The 16,423-nt window shown below is 44.5% G+C and overlaps 1 protein-coding gene across 1 annotated transcript in view; it reads left to right on the forward strand.

The window, feature by feature from the left end:
* GBE1 (1,4-alpha-glucan branching enzyme 1) overlaps positions 1-16,423 on the forward strand; it is a 264,980-nt gene that overhangs the window by 221,970 nt on the left and 26,587 nt on the right. The window contains exon 15 of the mRNA XM_056559362.1: positions 8,120-8,248. Within this exon, the coding sequence (XP_056415337.1) occupies positions 8,120-8,248 (129 nt within the window). The remainder of the gene's footprint in view (positions 1-8,119; positions 8,249-16,423) is intronic.

The following is a 16,423-nucleotide window of genomic DNA, read 5'->3' on the forward strand; positions in this document are numbered from 1 at the left end:
GCAAGCCAGGGCAGCCATCGGCTGTCCGGGCTTGCTGGGAGTTGTAGTTTTGAAACCTCCGGAGGTCCGCAGGTTGAAGACCACTGCGGCCTTCAACATCATCCAGCCCCCTCTCACCCCCTTTAGTTCTGAGTACTCACCTCCGCTCGGCGCTGGTCCGGTCCTGCAGGGCTGTCCGGTGAGGAGGTCTTCCGGTGGGATAGTGGTTCCGGGCTGCTATCTTCACCGGGGAGGCCTCTTCTAAGCGCTTCGGGCCCGGCCTCAGAATAGTCACGTTGCCTTGACAACGACGCAGATGCGTCGTTGTCAAGGCAACGGCTCTATTCCGGGCCGGAAGCGCGGAGAAGAGGCGCCCCCGGTGGCCGATGGCTGCCCGGGCTTGCTGGGAGTTGTAGTTTTGAAACCTCTGGAGGTCCGCAGGTTGAAGACCACTGAGGGCGAATGATGAGAAGAGGATGATGAAGGGGGGGTGTGGGGATGATGAAGGGGGGTGGGGATGATGACAAGGGGATGATGAAGGGGGGGTGTGGGATGATTACAAGGGGATGATGAAGGGGGGATGTGTGGGATGATAAGGGGATGATGAAGGGGGGATGTGTGGGATGATGACAAGGGGATGATGATGAGGATGTTAATGACGGGTCTGGATGATGACAGGGGGGGATGAGGTATTTCCCACCCTAGGCTTATACTCGAGTCAATAACTTTTCCTGGGATTTTGGGTTGAAATTAGGGGTCTCGGCTTATACTCGGGTCGGCTTATACTCGAGTATATACGGTACTTCTATTAAAATTATTTTTCTTTTTCCGTTTTTGCATTTTCATTTTTTACTCATCACCTTCTAAAAATCATATTGTTTTCAATTTTGCACCTAAAATTCCATATGATGGCTTATTTTTTGTGCCACAAATTCTACTTTACAGTCATTTTACAAATAAATCCACGGGGAAGGGAAAAAAAAATTCATTGTGAAACAAAATTGAAGAAAAAAATGCAATTTTTTTTACTTTTGGGGGCTTCTGTTTCTACGAAGTGCATTTTTTGGTAAAAATAACACCTTATCTTTATTCTGTTGGTCCACACGGTTAAAATGATACCCTAATTATATAGGTTTGATTTTGTCGTACTTCTGAAAAAAATCATAACTACATGCAGGAAAATTTATACTTAAAAAATTCTCATCTTCTGATCCCTATAACTTTTTTATCTTTCCGCATGCTGGTATGAGGGCTCATTTTTTGTGCCCTAAACTGAAGTTTTTATCGGTACCATTTTTGTATTGATCGGACCTTTTTGATCCCTTTTTATTCATTTTTTCATGATATAAAAAGTGACCAAAAATATGCTATTTTGAACTTTGGAATTTTTTCCCGTGTACGCCATTGACCGTGCGGTTTAATTAACAATATATTTTTATAATTGGGACATTTCCACACGCGGCGATACCACATATGTTTATTGTTATTTTTATTTAAACTTTTTTATGGGAAAATGGGGGTGATTCAAACTTTTATTAGTGAAGGGGTTAAATGACTTTTATTAACTTTTTTTTGCAGTGTTATAGCTCCCATCTTTTACACTGTTCACTGCAAAGCCATAGCTTTGCATTGATCAGTGTTATAGGCGGTCGATTGCTTAAGCCTGTATCTCAGGCTTGGAGCAATCAATCGCCTATCAGACGCGACGGAGCAAGGAAAGGGGACCTCCACTCATGTGATTTTATTGCAATGGACCCGATCAGCCCAACTGAGCTGCCAGGAAGCTTCCACTTTCAGTTGATCGCCGCGTCTAAAGGGTTAATAGCCCACGTCACAACGATCGATGCTGCTCGCTATTAGCCCAGGGTCCTGGCTATCATTAGGGGACCGACCCGGTATGACTTGGGGTCACAGCGTGACCCTGTTTTATTGACTGGGCGTAGGATGTTTGCTATGAGGATTTGCTTCTACTCTGGACAGTTCTCGAGACAGATGTCATCAAAGAGCACTTAGAAAAGAACAACTCAACTTCATCAAATATATAGATAGATAGATAGATATATTTTTATTTTTCCCCCGTTCCTTTAACTAAGAACAAAAGCAGATACATTTGATTTTGCAATGAAATTCTGCCATGTGAACGAGGCCTAAGAATGGGCAAGTCACAAACATTTATTTATAGCCACAGTTATCAAGTAACTACAATGGTGACATTATCTGAATAATTTTTACTTACTTGTTGTTTAACCTGTCACTATATAATGTATTAGCAAGCTAGAAAAAAATGTTGTAGGGCAAAAATAAACAGAAAAAAAACATTTTGGGGCAATCATTTACCTTGCAGTAAAACTTACATGCTTAATTTGTTCTGTGTGTCAGTATGATATCGAAAATACAAAATTTTAATTTTAATATTAATTTTATTTTTTGTCATGTTCTAACCCCTACAACTTTTTTTTTCCACCTATGAAGCCTTGTGACAACTAATGTATGTATTGTGCTCTGCAGATTTTATTGGTAGTAGATTTAACTTTTTGAGTCAAATGGTTCCAAAGGAAACTACAAGTGGTCAAAAAAAAAAAAAAAAATAGAAATGAAGGACTCCTAAAGCTCAAATGACACTAAATGAAAAAAAAAAGTGTGTAGACTCAAAAACAATTGATGAAAAAAAAAAACATCAGGGCCTTTATTTAGCTGCTCTTTATCCCCTAAAAAGCATGGCCTGATTTGGACTTTAACCCTTTTTTTTAACCCCTTAACAACGCAGGACGTAAATGTACATCCTGGTGAGGTGGTACTTAAGGCACCAGGACGTCCATTTACGTCCTGAGCATAACCGCGAGCATCGGAGCGATGCACGGATCATGCGAGGCAGGTCCTGGCTGATGTCCGTGGATGTCCGCCATTAACCCCTCAGATGCCGTGATCAATACAGATCACGGCATCTGCAGCATTGCGGACACTTAAATGGATGATCGTATCGCTCGCAGTGCTGCTGTGGCGATCCGATCATCCAGCACGGCAGACGGAGGTCCCCTTACCTGCCTTCCCGGCGTCTTCTGCTCTGATCTGCCTTCCCGCAGACCAGAAGATGACCGATAATGCTGATCAGTGCCATGTCCTATAGCAACCGAGTGATTGCTATAAATAGTCCCCTATGGGGACTATTAAAGTGTAAAAATAAAAGTAAAAAAAGTAAAAAATGTAATAAATAAAAAAATGTGAAAAACTCCCTCCCCCAATAAAAACGTAAATTGTCCCATTGTCCCTATTTCGCCCCCAAAAAGTGTTAAAAAAATATTGTATATACATATTTGGTATCGCCGCGTGCGTAAATATCTGGACTATTAAAATAAAATGTTAATGATACCGTACGGTGAACGGAAAATAAAAAAAAAGTCCAAAATAGATGCTTTTTTAGAACATTTTATTCCCTAAAAAATTGATAAAAAATGGATTAAAAGTTCTATATAAGCAAATATGTTATCAATAAAAAGTACAGATCACAGCGCAAAAAAATGAGCCCTCATACCGCCACTTATACGGAAAAAAGAAAAAGTTATAGGTGTTCAAAATAGGGGGATTTTAAACTTACTAAATTGGTTAAAAAGTTTGCGATTTTTTTAAAGCGCAACAGTATTAGAAAAGTATGTTATCATGGGTATCATTTTAATCGTATTGAACCAAAGAATAAAAAACAAGTAATTTTTACCGTAAATTGTACGGCGTGAAAACAAAACCTTCCAAAATTAGCAAAATTGCAGTTTTCTTTTTAACCCCTTAAGGACCGGGGGGTTTTCCATTTTTGCATTTTCGTTTTTTGCTTAAAAAAATCATAACTTTCAATTTTGCACCTAAAAATCCATATGATGGCTTATTTTTTGCGCCACCAATTCTACTTTGTAATGACGTCAGTCATTTTGCCCAAAAATCTACGGTAAAACAGAAAAAATAAATCATTGTGCGACAAAATTGAAAAAAAAATACGTTTAAAATTGTCATCTTCTGACCCCTATAACTTTTTTCTTTTTCCGTGTATGGGTCGGTATGAGGGCTCATCTTTTGCGCCGTGATCTGAAGTTTTTAACGGTACCATTTTTGCATTGATAGGACTTATTGATCTTTTTGAATTTTTTTGCGCGCACGCCATTGACCGAGCGGTTTAATTAATGATATATTTTTATAATTCGGACATTTCTGCACGCGTTGATACCATATATGTTTATTTTTATTAACACTGTGTTTTTTTTTTATTGGAAAAGGGGGGTGATTAAAACTTTTAATAGGGGAGAAGTTAAATGATCTTTATTCACTTTTTTTTTCCACTTTTTTTTGCAGTGTTATAGCTCCCATAGGGACCTATAACACTGCACACACTGATCTTCATCATTGATCACTGGTTTCTCATAAGAAACCAGTGATCAACGATTCTGCCGCATGACTGCTCATGCCAGGATCTCAGGCATTGAGCAGTCATTCGACGATCGGACAGCGAGGTAGGGGCCCTCCCGCTGTCCTGTCAGCTGTTCGGGATGCCGCGATTAGCCGCGGCTATCCCGAACAGCCCGACTGAGCTAGCCGGCCACTTTCGGTTTCGCTTTTAGGCGCGCGGCTCAGCTCTGAGCGCGCGGCTAAAGGGTTAATAGTGCGCGGCGGCACTGCACGCTATTAGAGGCAGGTCCCGGCTTCACTATGACGCCGGGCCCGCCGTGATATGACGCGGGGTTACTGTGTAACCCCGCGTTATATCAGGAGAGCAGGACCAAGGACGTACCGGTACGTCCTTGGTCCTTAAGGGGTTAATTTCACCACACAAATAGTATTTTTTTGGTTGCGCCATACATTTTATGGTAAAGTGAGTGATGGCATTACAACGGACAACTGGTCATGCAAAATACAATCCCTCATACTAGTCTGTGGATGAAAATATAAAAGAGTTATGATTTTTTGAAGGCGAAGAGGAAACAACAAAAATTTTAAAATGTTATTGTCCGCGTCCTTTAAAGTGTACTCCGGTGGTCAACGTGTTTTTCCTTTTTTGACTTACCCTATTTGTTTTGTTTCATTTCTATTCTTGTTGTTTACTCAATTTCCGTTCTTTGTTGTCTTTTTATCCCCCACTTTGTTTTCCTATCTTTGCTTCTATTTCCTGTTTCTTGCTGTGCTGAAAACTTCAAATCCACGCATGCCACATGCCTTGCTGGGTTGGGGCGGCTCCTTTTTTTTTTTTTTTTTGTTTGTTTTCTCCGCCCTTTACCCATCCTACTATTTTCCCGGGTCAGCCCCCTTATACACAGCACACTAATATAAATCAGCCCTGGTTTGGATACACTGGCATACACACACAAAAGGGACTACAACTCCCAGCATGTGTCATTCAGGAGTCTTCAGTCTGTGGTATAACACCAGCATGCTGCCTCTGTAGTCTCCTGGGGGTTGTAGTTCACCACACCTCTGTAGGGCATACACCAGTGTTTCCCAACCAGGGTGCCTCCAGGTGTTGCAAAACTACAACTACCAGCATTCCCTGACAGCCTTTGGGCATGCTAGGAGTTGTAGTTTTGCAACAGCTGGAGGCACACTGGTTGGGAAACACTGGTGTAACATGATGTGTATGCTGAATAGGCTAGAACAGTGTTTCCCAACCAGTGTACCTCCAGCTGTTGCAAATCTACAACTCCCAGCATGCCCAAAGTCTATCAGGGCATGCTGGGAGTTGTAGTTTTGCAACAGCTGGATGCACACTGGTTTGTAAACACTAGCATACACACACAACAGGGACTACAACTCCTAGCATGTGTCATTCAGGAGTCCCCCCCTTCACATATAGGGGGAGATTTATCAAAACCTGTGCAGAGGAAGACTTGCCCAGATGCCCATAGCAACCAATCAGCTTGCTGCTTTTATTTTTTATGAAGGCCCGTGAAAAATGAAAGAAGCAATCTGATTGGTTGCAATGGGCAACTGGGCAAGTTTTCCTCTGCACAGGTTTTGATAAATCTCCCCCATAGAGATCATTCCCAGTATGAGATTTCTTCCCCTGCAGTCCATACATCCCCAGCCCGTGCACCTGGTCATCCTCCCCTTCAGATAACACTAATCTTCTCTGTGTTTCTTCTCCTGTGCAGACCTGCGTCCTTAGAATACAGAGCAGGGGGGAGGGGGAGGTTAGGAGCTGTGTACTCAGCTGGATGAGATGAGGGGGCGTGGCTTATTCCTCTCATGCAGACAGAGAGCGGGAAAAAAAAGCAGTGACATCTTGTCCACGACATACTCAGAACTGTGGACAACAGTAAAAGAAAACCCTCTGAACTATAGAACTTCCTGTCCAACAAACAGGTAAGGCTACTTTCACACTATGGTTCATAAATCCATTATAAAACATCTGTTATATTCAATTCTATACTGATTTAACGGACGTTATATAACGGATGAATAAAACTATTATAACGGATGAATAGATTTCTAAAGTCCGTTAATTAAACGGATAAATGTTTATCCGTTATTATCTGTTAATACCTTATTATTAACGTCCCATATATTAACCTTTGTTTGACCTCTCCCTACCTGCACATCATGCAACAGCTGAAGCTCCTCCTCCTACCTGAAGCGGAGGGTATAAAAGGATGCCACAATGATCCTGCCGCAGCCTGCATTTCAGCATTGAGAGGGAGAGCACTATCGGTTGCTTTGCTTGCTATCAGACTATCGGGGGGGGGGGGGGGGAGGTGCAAGAGGGTGCACTACTCTGCCCTGCCTCCTGGAGGGGGGGGGGTGCAGGAGGGTGCACTACTCTGCCTCCTGGAGAGGGGTGGGGGGTTCTGGAGGGTGCACTGCTCTGGTTCTTGGGCTGTTAATAGAGTGCTGTTGAAGTGCTATCAAGGGTGCTATCAGGTGGATGGCGGCGGATCAATACGGATACCCAGAACAGACTCCTACTGCTTCATCCTGCTGTCTGACCAGGAAGTAGAGGTGGTGTGACGGCGGGTGTGAGCACTACTCAACTTTCCCATGTGACTTCAGGAGTGTGAAGTCTCTACTGAGCATGCTCAATAACACTAACGGATGTTAAATTAACGGACATTAACGGGTGTATTTTGTAACATCCGTTACGCCTTAGGCTTCAATGTTAATAATTAATGGACGTTCAATGATCCGTTAATTATAAACGGAAAAAAATACCGCATGTCCGTTCTATTCTTCCGTTATAACTAACGGACGTTAGTTTAACAGAACAAAAAAGGTACAAACGGAAGATTAAAAAATCCCATAGACTTTAATGGGATTTATTAACGGAAGTTTAAGGATCCGTTATAAAAGACTTTATAGTGTGAAAGCAGCCTAAGAAAAACAAACGCATGCTGCCAAAACATATAACACATGTATATTGCAAAAAAGCAAAACTTACAAAGAAGATGCCATATAGTCAAAAAAATTAACCACCGGAGTACCCCTTTAAGGCCCAAATGGGCTGCGTCCTTAAGGGGTTAAATATATATATAAGTATTCATGCAAATGTATTTCAACAACTTTGACTTCAAATTCTCTAAACGTAAAAATCTTTGAAAACATTCAACAATAGGGTGAAACAAGTTAGGGTCTGTGGGTGGATGTTGTGGTTAAAGGTTGGTCTTGCTAATGTAATGTTGCATTTATTCATGCACCTTTATATTATTGTGTAGACAGAATTAAGCTGAGGTTATATATTTTAGGATCTTTTGGTGGCAATTGCAGATTGGTGGTTGGCTTCCATGGCACCTGGAGGCCATCTGAAAGCCTCTGTGCCTGCCATAACAGATCTGAGGCATACTCTACAGTGGCATTGCATTGTTCAGTATAAGCATTCTAGTGGTTGCTTATAAAGGTCCTCTGGGGGGGAAATAAAAATACCCAAATCACCCCTTTTTCATTTTTTTTTCAAATGCACAATAAATAAACATTTGGTATTGCCGCATGCACAGTCGTCATCTTTCAATGTATATGATATATAGTTTTGATAAAAACTAAAGATATAACCTCCAAGGCATTATAAGAATGCTTATTATGACAAACCATACGCTTAGACATTGGAGAGAATTGTTACATTTACTGGGGTTGTTTTAATTTTGTTATTGTAATGTTCATTCTTTTTCCCCCTTAGGCCTATGTCAGTACTAAGCATGAAGGTGACAAGATTATTGTATTTGAGCGGGCAAATCTTCTTTTCATCTTTAATTTCCACCCTTACAAGAGCTTCACTGGATACAGAATAGCAGTAAATACACCTGGAAAATATCCTTTATAAATTCTAGTTTTTATTTTTAGAACATTACAGGATATAAAGAATTTTAAAGGGTTCACAGTGCAATAATAAGGAAAATACAGGTTATTTTGGTAATAATACTGTTATACAAATGTTGCCATGACCATACTGAGGGAAGAAGAAAATGTGGCAGATAGTCAAACACTTTAAAACTAATAGGAACACAAAGAAACTTCAGTCAGCAAACATGTATATTCACAATAGTAGAAACCAGTTAGGAAAGGTCTTAGATACAGATTTGTCCTTCTTTATCTTCCTTCTTGATCTGAAGGACGGCTTGTAGGTGTGAGGACTTTCTCCTTTTCCACAGTGAATGATAAAAGGAATCTCAATATATATATATATATATATATATATATATATATGTCCAAAAAATTGCAGCACTACTTTACCACAGTAGACGGGTGCCAGTCCCTCAGGCTCGATCACAGCCAAATGTAGATAACATCAAAAATGGTACGACACTCCAAATATCCAAAAAAAGAACTATTTATTTCCACATGTCAAACAGTGCGACGTTTCAGCCCTTCAATGGAGCTTTTTTCATGCATAGTGATACCACACACAGGCTGGGGTTATATGCCCAGCCCAGCAATAAACAGCAATTACATAATTAATCAATACAATTATAAAAAATACATGAAAATACAGTGCAGTGTAAAAAATAAAGTGCTTAAGAGTACCATTAGTACATATATACTGTATAAAGTGTCTCAGTGAAAGTTTAAAAACATTGTAGCTTGAACATACAAAACTCCATCATAATAACAGTTAATAATACACCACTGATGCATATAAACATTAATTAAGTATAGAAATGCAGAAAACGCCTACCCGCTCTGTTGCCATGCCGTTCACCACGCTTGGCTTGTATACAAACACTGTGCGCCTGCGCCAAAAACCTAATCCTCTACTCACATCCTGTTTCCGGAACGCCCGATCAGTCACGTGAAGCGCCACGCGATCACATGACCGCGAGTGCTAACACATGATCACCGGCCGACAGCCTCCATGGCAACGGCGGCGCATACAACACCACCGCCTCCATGGAGACCGCCCGCCGGGACCATCCCCACAGGGATGCATAAAAACAAAACAAAAAAAAAAATAATATATATATATATATATATATATATATATATATATATATATATATATTTTATTTATTTTTTATAATATGTTTCTAATTTTTTCATGTCACCACTTATATTGTTAGGTATATCACATTTAGTAACAACATTACACTATATTTATACATTTATTTCACACACTATGGATGTTTGACATAGTATATGGGGGAATTGATTCGGTTTCTTTCATTCACGGCGGCTGCATCTCCATCATTGGTGGGCTGGACCTTATGTGCTATGCATCCCTGTGGGGATGGTCCCGGCGGGCGGTCTCCATGAAGGCGGTGGTGTTGTATGCGCCGCCATTGCCATGGAGGCTGTCGGCCGGTGATCATGTGTTAGCACTCGCGGTCATGTGATCGCGTGGCGCTTCACGTGACTGATCGGGCGTTCCGGAAACAGGATGTGAGTAGAGGATTAGGTTTTTGGCGCAGGCGCACAGTGTTTGTATACAAGCCAAGCGTGGTGAACGGCATGGCAACAGAGCGGGTAGGCGTTTTCTGCATATCTATACTTAATTAATGTTTATATGCATCAGTGGTGTATTATTAACTGTTATTATGATGGAGTTTTGTATATTCAAGCTACAATGTTTTTAAACTTTCACTGAGGCACTTTATACAGTATATATGTACTAATGGTACTCTTAAGCACTTTATTTTTTTACGCTGCACTGTATTTTCATGTATTTTTATCAATGTATTGATTAATTATGTAATTGTTGTTTATTGCTGGGCTGGGCATATAACCCCAATCTGTGTGTTGTATCACTATGCTTGAAAAAAGCTCCATTGAGGGGCTGAAACGTCGCACTGTTTGACATGTTGAAATAAATAGTTCTTTTTCTGGATATTTGGAGTGCCGTACCATTTTTGATGTTATATATATATATATATATATATATATATATATATATATATATATATGTGTGTATATGGGAGTCTTGTCTTTTGTAGACAGTTCAGCTAAGAGATTAATAAATTACATATAAAAGTGTCACGGTCCATATGGGTATATTCACAAACAACACAAATGTTCAATCCCAACAGTAGCGCAAACAAAGTTCTATAGATTATCATGACACATTTGTGTTTATTATTTTAGTACAGGGGGTTTAAAAGCAATAACATTATTTAAATAATTTTTGTATCATTTTCTTACACATCAGGCTTTATTTTTGTGATTTTTGCTTTTGATGATATTGTGGAATGATGTAAAAAATTTTAATAAGTGTCTGTTTTAAAAAAAAAAATTTCTTACTTTTATTTTTTCTTATTTTTTCTTTTCACATCTTTTTTAAAAAGCATTTTGTTTCCGTTATGGTTATTTCTATATAGGGGATGGGACCAGAATCACAATCACATGTATGGGATGGGAATCAGTAAGCCTTATGGCTCCTGCTGTGCTGTGTTCACTGTTGTTGTTTTATTTCGCCATTTTAATTAAAAAAAAAAAAAAAAAAAATCTATATATATATATATATATATATATATTTGCAAGAAAAAGTATGTGAACCTTTTGGAATTATATGGATTTCTGCACAAATTGTTTGTGATCTGATCTTCATCTAAGTCACAACAATAGACAATCACAGTCTGCTTAAACTAATAACACACAAATAATTAAATGTTACCATGTTTTTGTTGAACACACATGTAAACATTCACAGTGCAGGTGGAAAAACTGAAAAACTATGTGAACCCTTGGATTTAATAACTGTTTGAACCTCCTTTGGCAGCAATAACTTCAACCAAACATTTCCTGTAGTCGCAGATCAGATGTGCACAACGGTCAGGAGTAATTCTTGACCATTCCTCTTTACAGAACAGTTTCAGTTCAGCAATATTCTTGGGATGTCTGGTGTGAATCGCTTTCTTGAGGTCATGCAACATCATCTCAATCGGGTTGAGGTCAGGATTCTGACTTGGCCAATCCAGAGGGTGTATTTTCTTCTGTTTAAGCCATTCTGTTGTTGATCTACTTCTATGCTTTGGGTCGTTGTCCTGTTGCAACACCCATCTTTTGTTGAGCTTCAGCTGGTGGACAGATGGCCTTAAAGGGGTTATCCAGGAAAAACGTATTTCTCTATCGACTCCATTGGGGGACACAGACCGTGGGTGTATGCTGCTGTCTCTAGGAGGTGTGACACTATGGTAATAAAAAAAAGTCAGCTCCCAGTAGGATATACCCGCCTTCAGGCCCTGAGCTAATCAGTTTAAGCTTAGTGTCTGAGGGAGGTGGACATGGTCTGGAATTCTCCAGACCAGGTCTTCTGATTTTTTATTTTCCTAGTATAGGGACGTGTTAGTTTTTTAAAATTCATTTTTCTTTTCTGTTTTCAGGTGGGGACTCTGTTTCCCCATTGCGAGTAAGGGGGTAGAGACATTGCGTATATGCGCTCTTCACCCCCCTTCGCCAATGGTCAGCGCCTGGGTTGGTACCTCATGGGTCCAGGTCCCCCTATTTCCCTGCTCTCCTCGCTCGCGCGTAGCAGCCAGGCGTGATGCAGGTAACTAAGCTGACTGAAGACTTCACTGAAGACTACATTAGGTAAGTTCTTCTGACTGAGGTAAGTACTTCACGCCTTTTTCTCCTCAGGTGCGGACTTGCAACTTCTGGAGACCCCCTGTTTTGGCCCACCTTTTAAGGTTATGAGGCTGGCTTACTGGGGATGGGCTTTTATTCTGGTCCTTTATTCTGGGGGAGCGGTGGCATCTGAGGGGGCATATGTTTTTCACTAGTGTGTGTGTGTGTGTGTGTGTGTGTGTGTGTGTGTGTGTGTGGTTACAGTGTTTAGACTGCAGAGCCTTATATGCGCTGGTTGGGGCCGGGCGCTCTCTGCGCCGGCTTGCTTTCGTATCGGCCGCCCGCTCTGTTCCCCCGAGCGCATATGCGGCTGACATGTGCGCTCGGGACAAGGAGCGTGCGCCATTACTGCTTCTTCTCTGCCTTCCTTAGCTCAGCCCACAGGGCTGTCGGAGCTCTTCTGGGGCGCCAAATAGCCTCCAATCAGCGCAGTGGGCGTGATTTTCAGTCAGAAGGGGGCCAATTAGTTAGTGCCTCTGCTTCAGGCACACCCCCCTCTGCTATTGGCTGGCTTGTTTTCTCACACTAGTCGCACGGAGCCGTTCTCCTCACTGCAGCTGCCAGGGGGGGACACAGACTAGAGTGAGAAAGTTCCTGTCTTTTTTTCTCATAATGTCCTTACCCAGAGCTGTTCCCCCCTCTAAACAGAAACCTGGACCTCAGTGACTTATTTTGTCTGTAAGCACTGTAGTACCAAAATGCCTGGCTCTACCGAGCCCACTTGCCCTGCCTGCTCCTTTGCTCCCCCAGACCCCCTGGTACCCCCTGATGCCCTTTCGGTTCCGGTGGGTTCAGCCACTCCACCAGCCTGGGTTTCTTCCCTGACCCAGTATATGGCTGACTTGACCCAAGTCTACGGTTCGGTGGCTGAGGCCTCCCGGGAAGTGGTGTCCGCCTTGAAGGGGTCTTCCCTGCGCAGGGCCTCTGAGAGGGCCCGCTCCTCATCTCCACATACTTCACGCTTTCACAAGCGTACTAGGGGTGCCTCGTCTGACTCTTCCATTGAGTCTTCAGATAGACGTGAGTGTTCCCCTCATGGGTCCCGCCCCCCTCTGTCATCTGGGCACAAACGTCGCTCCTCCAGAGGACGTTCTCGGAGTCGCCGCTCTGCCACACCAAAGCCACGTACCCAGTCAAGGTCGCCCCCCCCTCCAGGACTGCCTCTACTCTTTCACATTCTCCTGGTGAACTGGTGGACGAGGCTTCCGAGCCGGCATCGGACTCAGAGGACCGCTCGGACTCAATTGAAACGGTGAACTCATTGGTGACTGCCATAAGAGACACCTTTCACTTAGAGGACCCAGGATCTTCAGATGTCACTCCAGGAGTATCCTTTCATCGTGCTAAGCCAGAACCTCAAAGGTTCAGCTCTCACGCTGACTTTGATGACATTCTGGAATCTGCATGGAAAAATCCAGACAAGAGGTTCCCGGGAATCAAGAAGATTCAAGAATGTTATCCATTTGACAAGGACTTTGTCACTAAGGTGGTTTGCCCTCCCTCAGTGGATCCACCAATATCCCGGATCTCAAAGGCGACTACACTTCCTCTGGCAGTTGCCGTTGCCTTCAAGGATCCCATGGACAAGAAAGTAGAATCCTTAGCAAAGTTTGCCTCTGAAGCAGCTGGCTCTTCTCTTCTTCCCATCTTCGCCTCGACATGGGTGTCCAAGGCTCTGTCGGAGTGGTGCCAAAAGCATCAGGATATCTTAGCGGGATCCCCCCAGAGGATCTATCTGCTCTGGCTCTCCAATGCCTTAAAGCTGGGGACTTCCTGTGCGCAGCTTCCCTGCAGTCAGCCCGTTGTTCTGCCTTTGCTGTGGGTCACCTAGCGGCTCTCCCCCGCTCTATGTGGCTTAAGGCTTGGAATGCGGATGCCGCTTCCAAAAGGTCTCTCACTGAGCTCCCTTTTATGGGTGGCCGTCTTTTTGGCAAACTCCTAGATGAGATTATCTCTGAGGCAACGGGAGGTAAGAGTTCCTTGTTACCTCAAAATAAGGCTCGCCATACCACCCAAAGGAAGTCCTTTTCCTTTCGGTCCTTTCGGACCTCTGGCTCCAGAAGACGGTCTGGGCAGGCGCCCTTGCGGGACAAGAAGGCTCCCTCATTCCAGGCACGCCCGTCTTGGAAGTCGGACTCCAACCGGTCCGGCCGTTTTGCGCCCAAATGAGGCAACCGCAAACCCACTTATGCATGAAGTGAGGCCCCCACCCGCGGTTTCTTCTCGGGTGGGAAGTCATCTCTTACTTTTTCAAGAAATCTGGACCTCACACATTCAGGACTCTTGGGTCAGGAACGTGGTGTCCAGCGGTTACCGGATCGAATTCGCCTCCCTTCCCAGGGATCGCTTTTTATGATCCCGAGCCTCCTCGGTCTCCTTCTCTGGTGAAGCACTTTCGAGCGGCTCTCCAGTCTCTGCTTCTCCAGGGGGTTACCGTTCCTGTTCCGCCAGAGGAACGATTTCGGGGTTTCTATTCCAATCTTTTTGTGGTTCCCAAGAAGGACGGTTTGGTGCGACCAATCCTAGACCTCAAGCGTCTCACCGTCATCTTCTTATCCGCCACTTCCGAATGGAATCTCTCCGTTCGGTGGTGGCGTCCCTGGAACAAGGGGAGTTCCTTTCCTCCATGTGCCTACCTCCATGTGCCAATATATCCAGGTCATCATCGGTACCTCCGCTTTGCGGTTCCGGAGGGGCATTTTCAATTCGTAGCCCACCCCTTTGGTCTAGCCACGGCTCCTCGGGTCTTTACAAAGATCCTTGCGCCAGTGATGGGCCTGTTATGGTCGAGGGGATTCTCGGTGATACCCTACCTGGACGACCTTCTCATCAAAGCTCCAACCAGAGCTCAGACTCTGGAGAATCTGGACGTCACTCTCCACACTCTGGATCACCTCGGGTGGATGGTCAACTGGGACAAGTCAGTCCTCCGTCCTACCCAGTCTCTAACCTTCCTGGGACTTCGATTCAACCCGGCCTCTGCCCGAATTTGTCTCCCGCCGGACAACAGTCTGGCACTTCTGTCGGGGGTCCGCTCCCTTCGGACCCGGTCCCCATTCGCACTTGTATGGAAGTCCTGGGTCGGATGGTGGCAACTATGGAGGCCGTACCCTTTGCCCAGTTTCATTACCGCCCCCTTCAACTGGCGATTCTCTCTCGATGGAACAGGTCTCCTCTGTCCCTCGATCGTCAGATTGTTCTCCATCTCAGTGTCCGTCAGTCTCTGCTCTGGTGGCTCCGCTCCCCCCTTCTTCTCCAAGGGTGTTCATTTCTTCCCCTTCACTGGCAGGTAGTTACACCGGATGCCGGCCTGTCGGGCTGGGGCGGCGTGTTCAGGGACTCGCCTTCAGTCCCGTCTTCAGTCCCGTCCTGTCCGCGTCCAGTCGGACAATGCCACGGCCGTGGCGTACATAAATCGACAGGGCGACACTCACAGCTCGGCAGCCATGGCCGAGGTGACCAAGATTCTCACCTGGGCGGAAAGCAAGGTTCCGGCCATTTCGGCGATTCACATTCCGGGAGTGCTCAACTGGGAAGCGGACTTCCTCAGTCGGTCCTCACCCGACCCCGGCGAGTGGTCCCTACATCCAGAGGTCTTCGCGTAACTCTGCGACCTCTGGGGAATTCCGGACGTGGACCTCTTCACATCCCGGCACAATCGGAAGATCCTTCCTTTTGTGTCCAAGTCCCGGGACCCTCAGGCTCTGGCCATGGACGCCCTAGTGATTCCTTGGGCGGGGTTTGACCTACCCTAACTGTTCCCTCCCCTTCCGCTCCTTCTCAGGCTGCTGAGGAAGCTTAAAGCAGAGGACGTCCCCGCCATTCTGGTAGCTCCAGATTGGCCCCGAAGGTCGTGGTACGCCGACGTAGTCAGGCTCCTGGAAGACGCTCCACTGCGCCTTCCGCTCCGTCCGTATCTGCTCTCTCAGGGTCCTCTTTGCCACCCCAATTTACAGTCGCTGCATTTGACTGCGTGGCGGTCGAGACCACGATTTTGAAGGCTTGTGGGTTCTCTCCCCAAGTCAGTCACACCATGCTCAGGGCTCGTAAGCCCTCCTCCGCAAGAATTTACCCCTGCACTTGGCGGTCTTATTTTCGTTGGTGTGAAGCTCAGGACTTCTCCCCGGTAACCTTCTCGGTTCCCCGTCTTCTCTCCTTCTTGCAGTCGGGGTTGGAACTGGGGTTGTCTCTCAGTTCACTTAAAGGTCAGGTTTCGGCCCTTGCTGTTCTTTTCCAGCGGCCCCTGGCTTCTAATTCTCATGTACGGACCTTCCTTCAAGGAGTGGTGCACGCTGTTCTTCCTTATCGGTCACCCTCTCCCCCTTGGGACTTGAATTTGGTTCTGAGTGCCATTCAGGGTGCTCCCTTTGAGCCCCATAGAGAGGTGTCTCTCTGCCTCCTTTCTTGGAGGGTGGCGTTTCTTGTG

Source organism: Hyla sarda, chromosome 2 (assembly GCF_029499605.1).
Source record: "Hyla sarda isolate aHylSar1 chromosome 2, aHylSar1.hap1, whole genome shotgun sequence".
In the NCBI taxonomy this organism is placed as follows: domain Eukaryota; kingdom Metazoa; phylum Chordata; class Amphibia; order Anura; family Hylidae; genus Hyla; species Hyla sarda.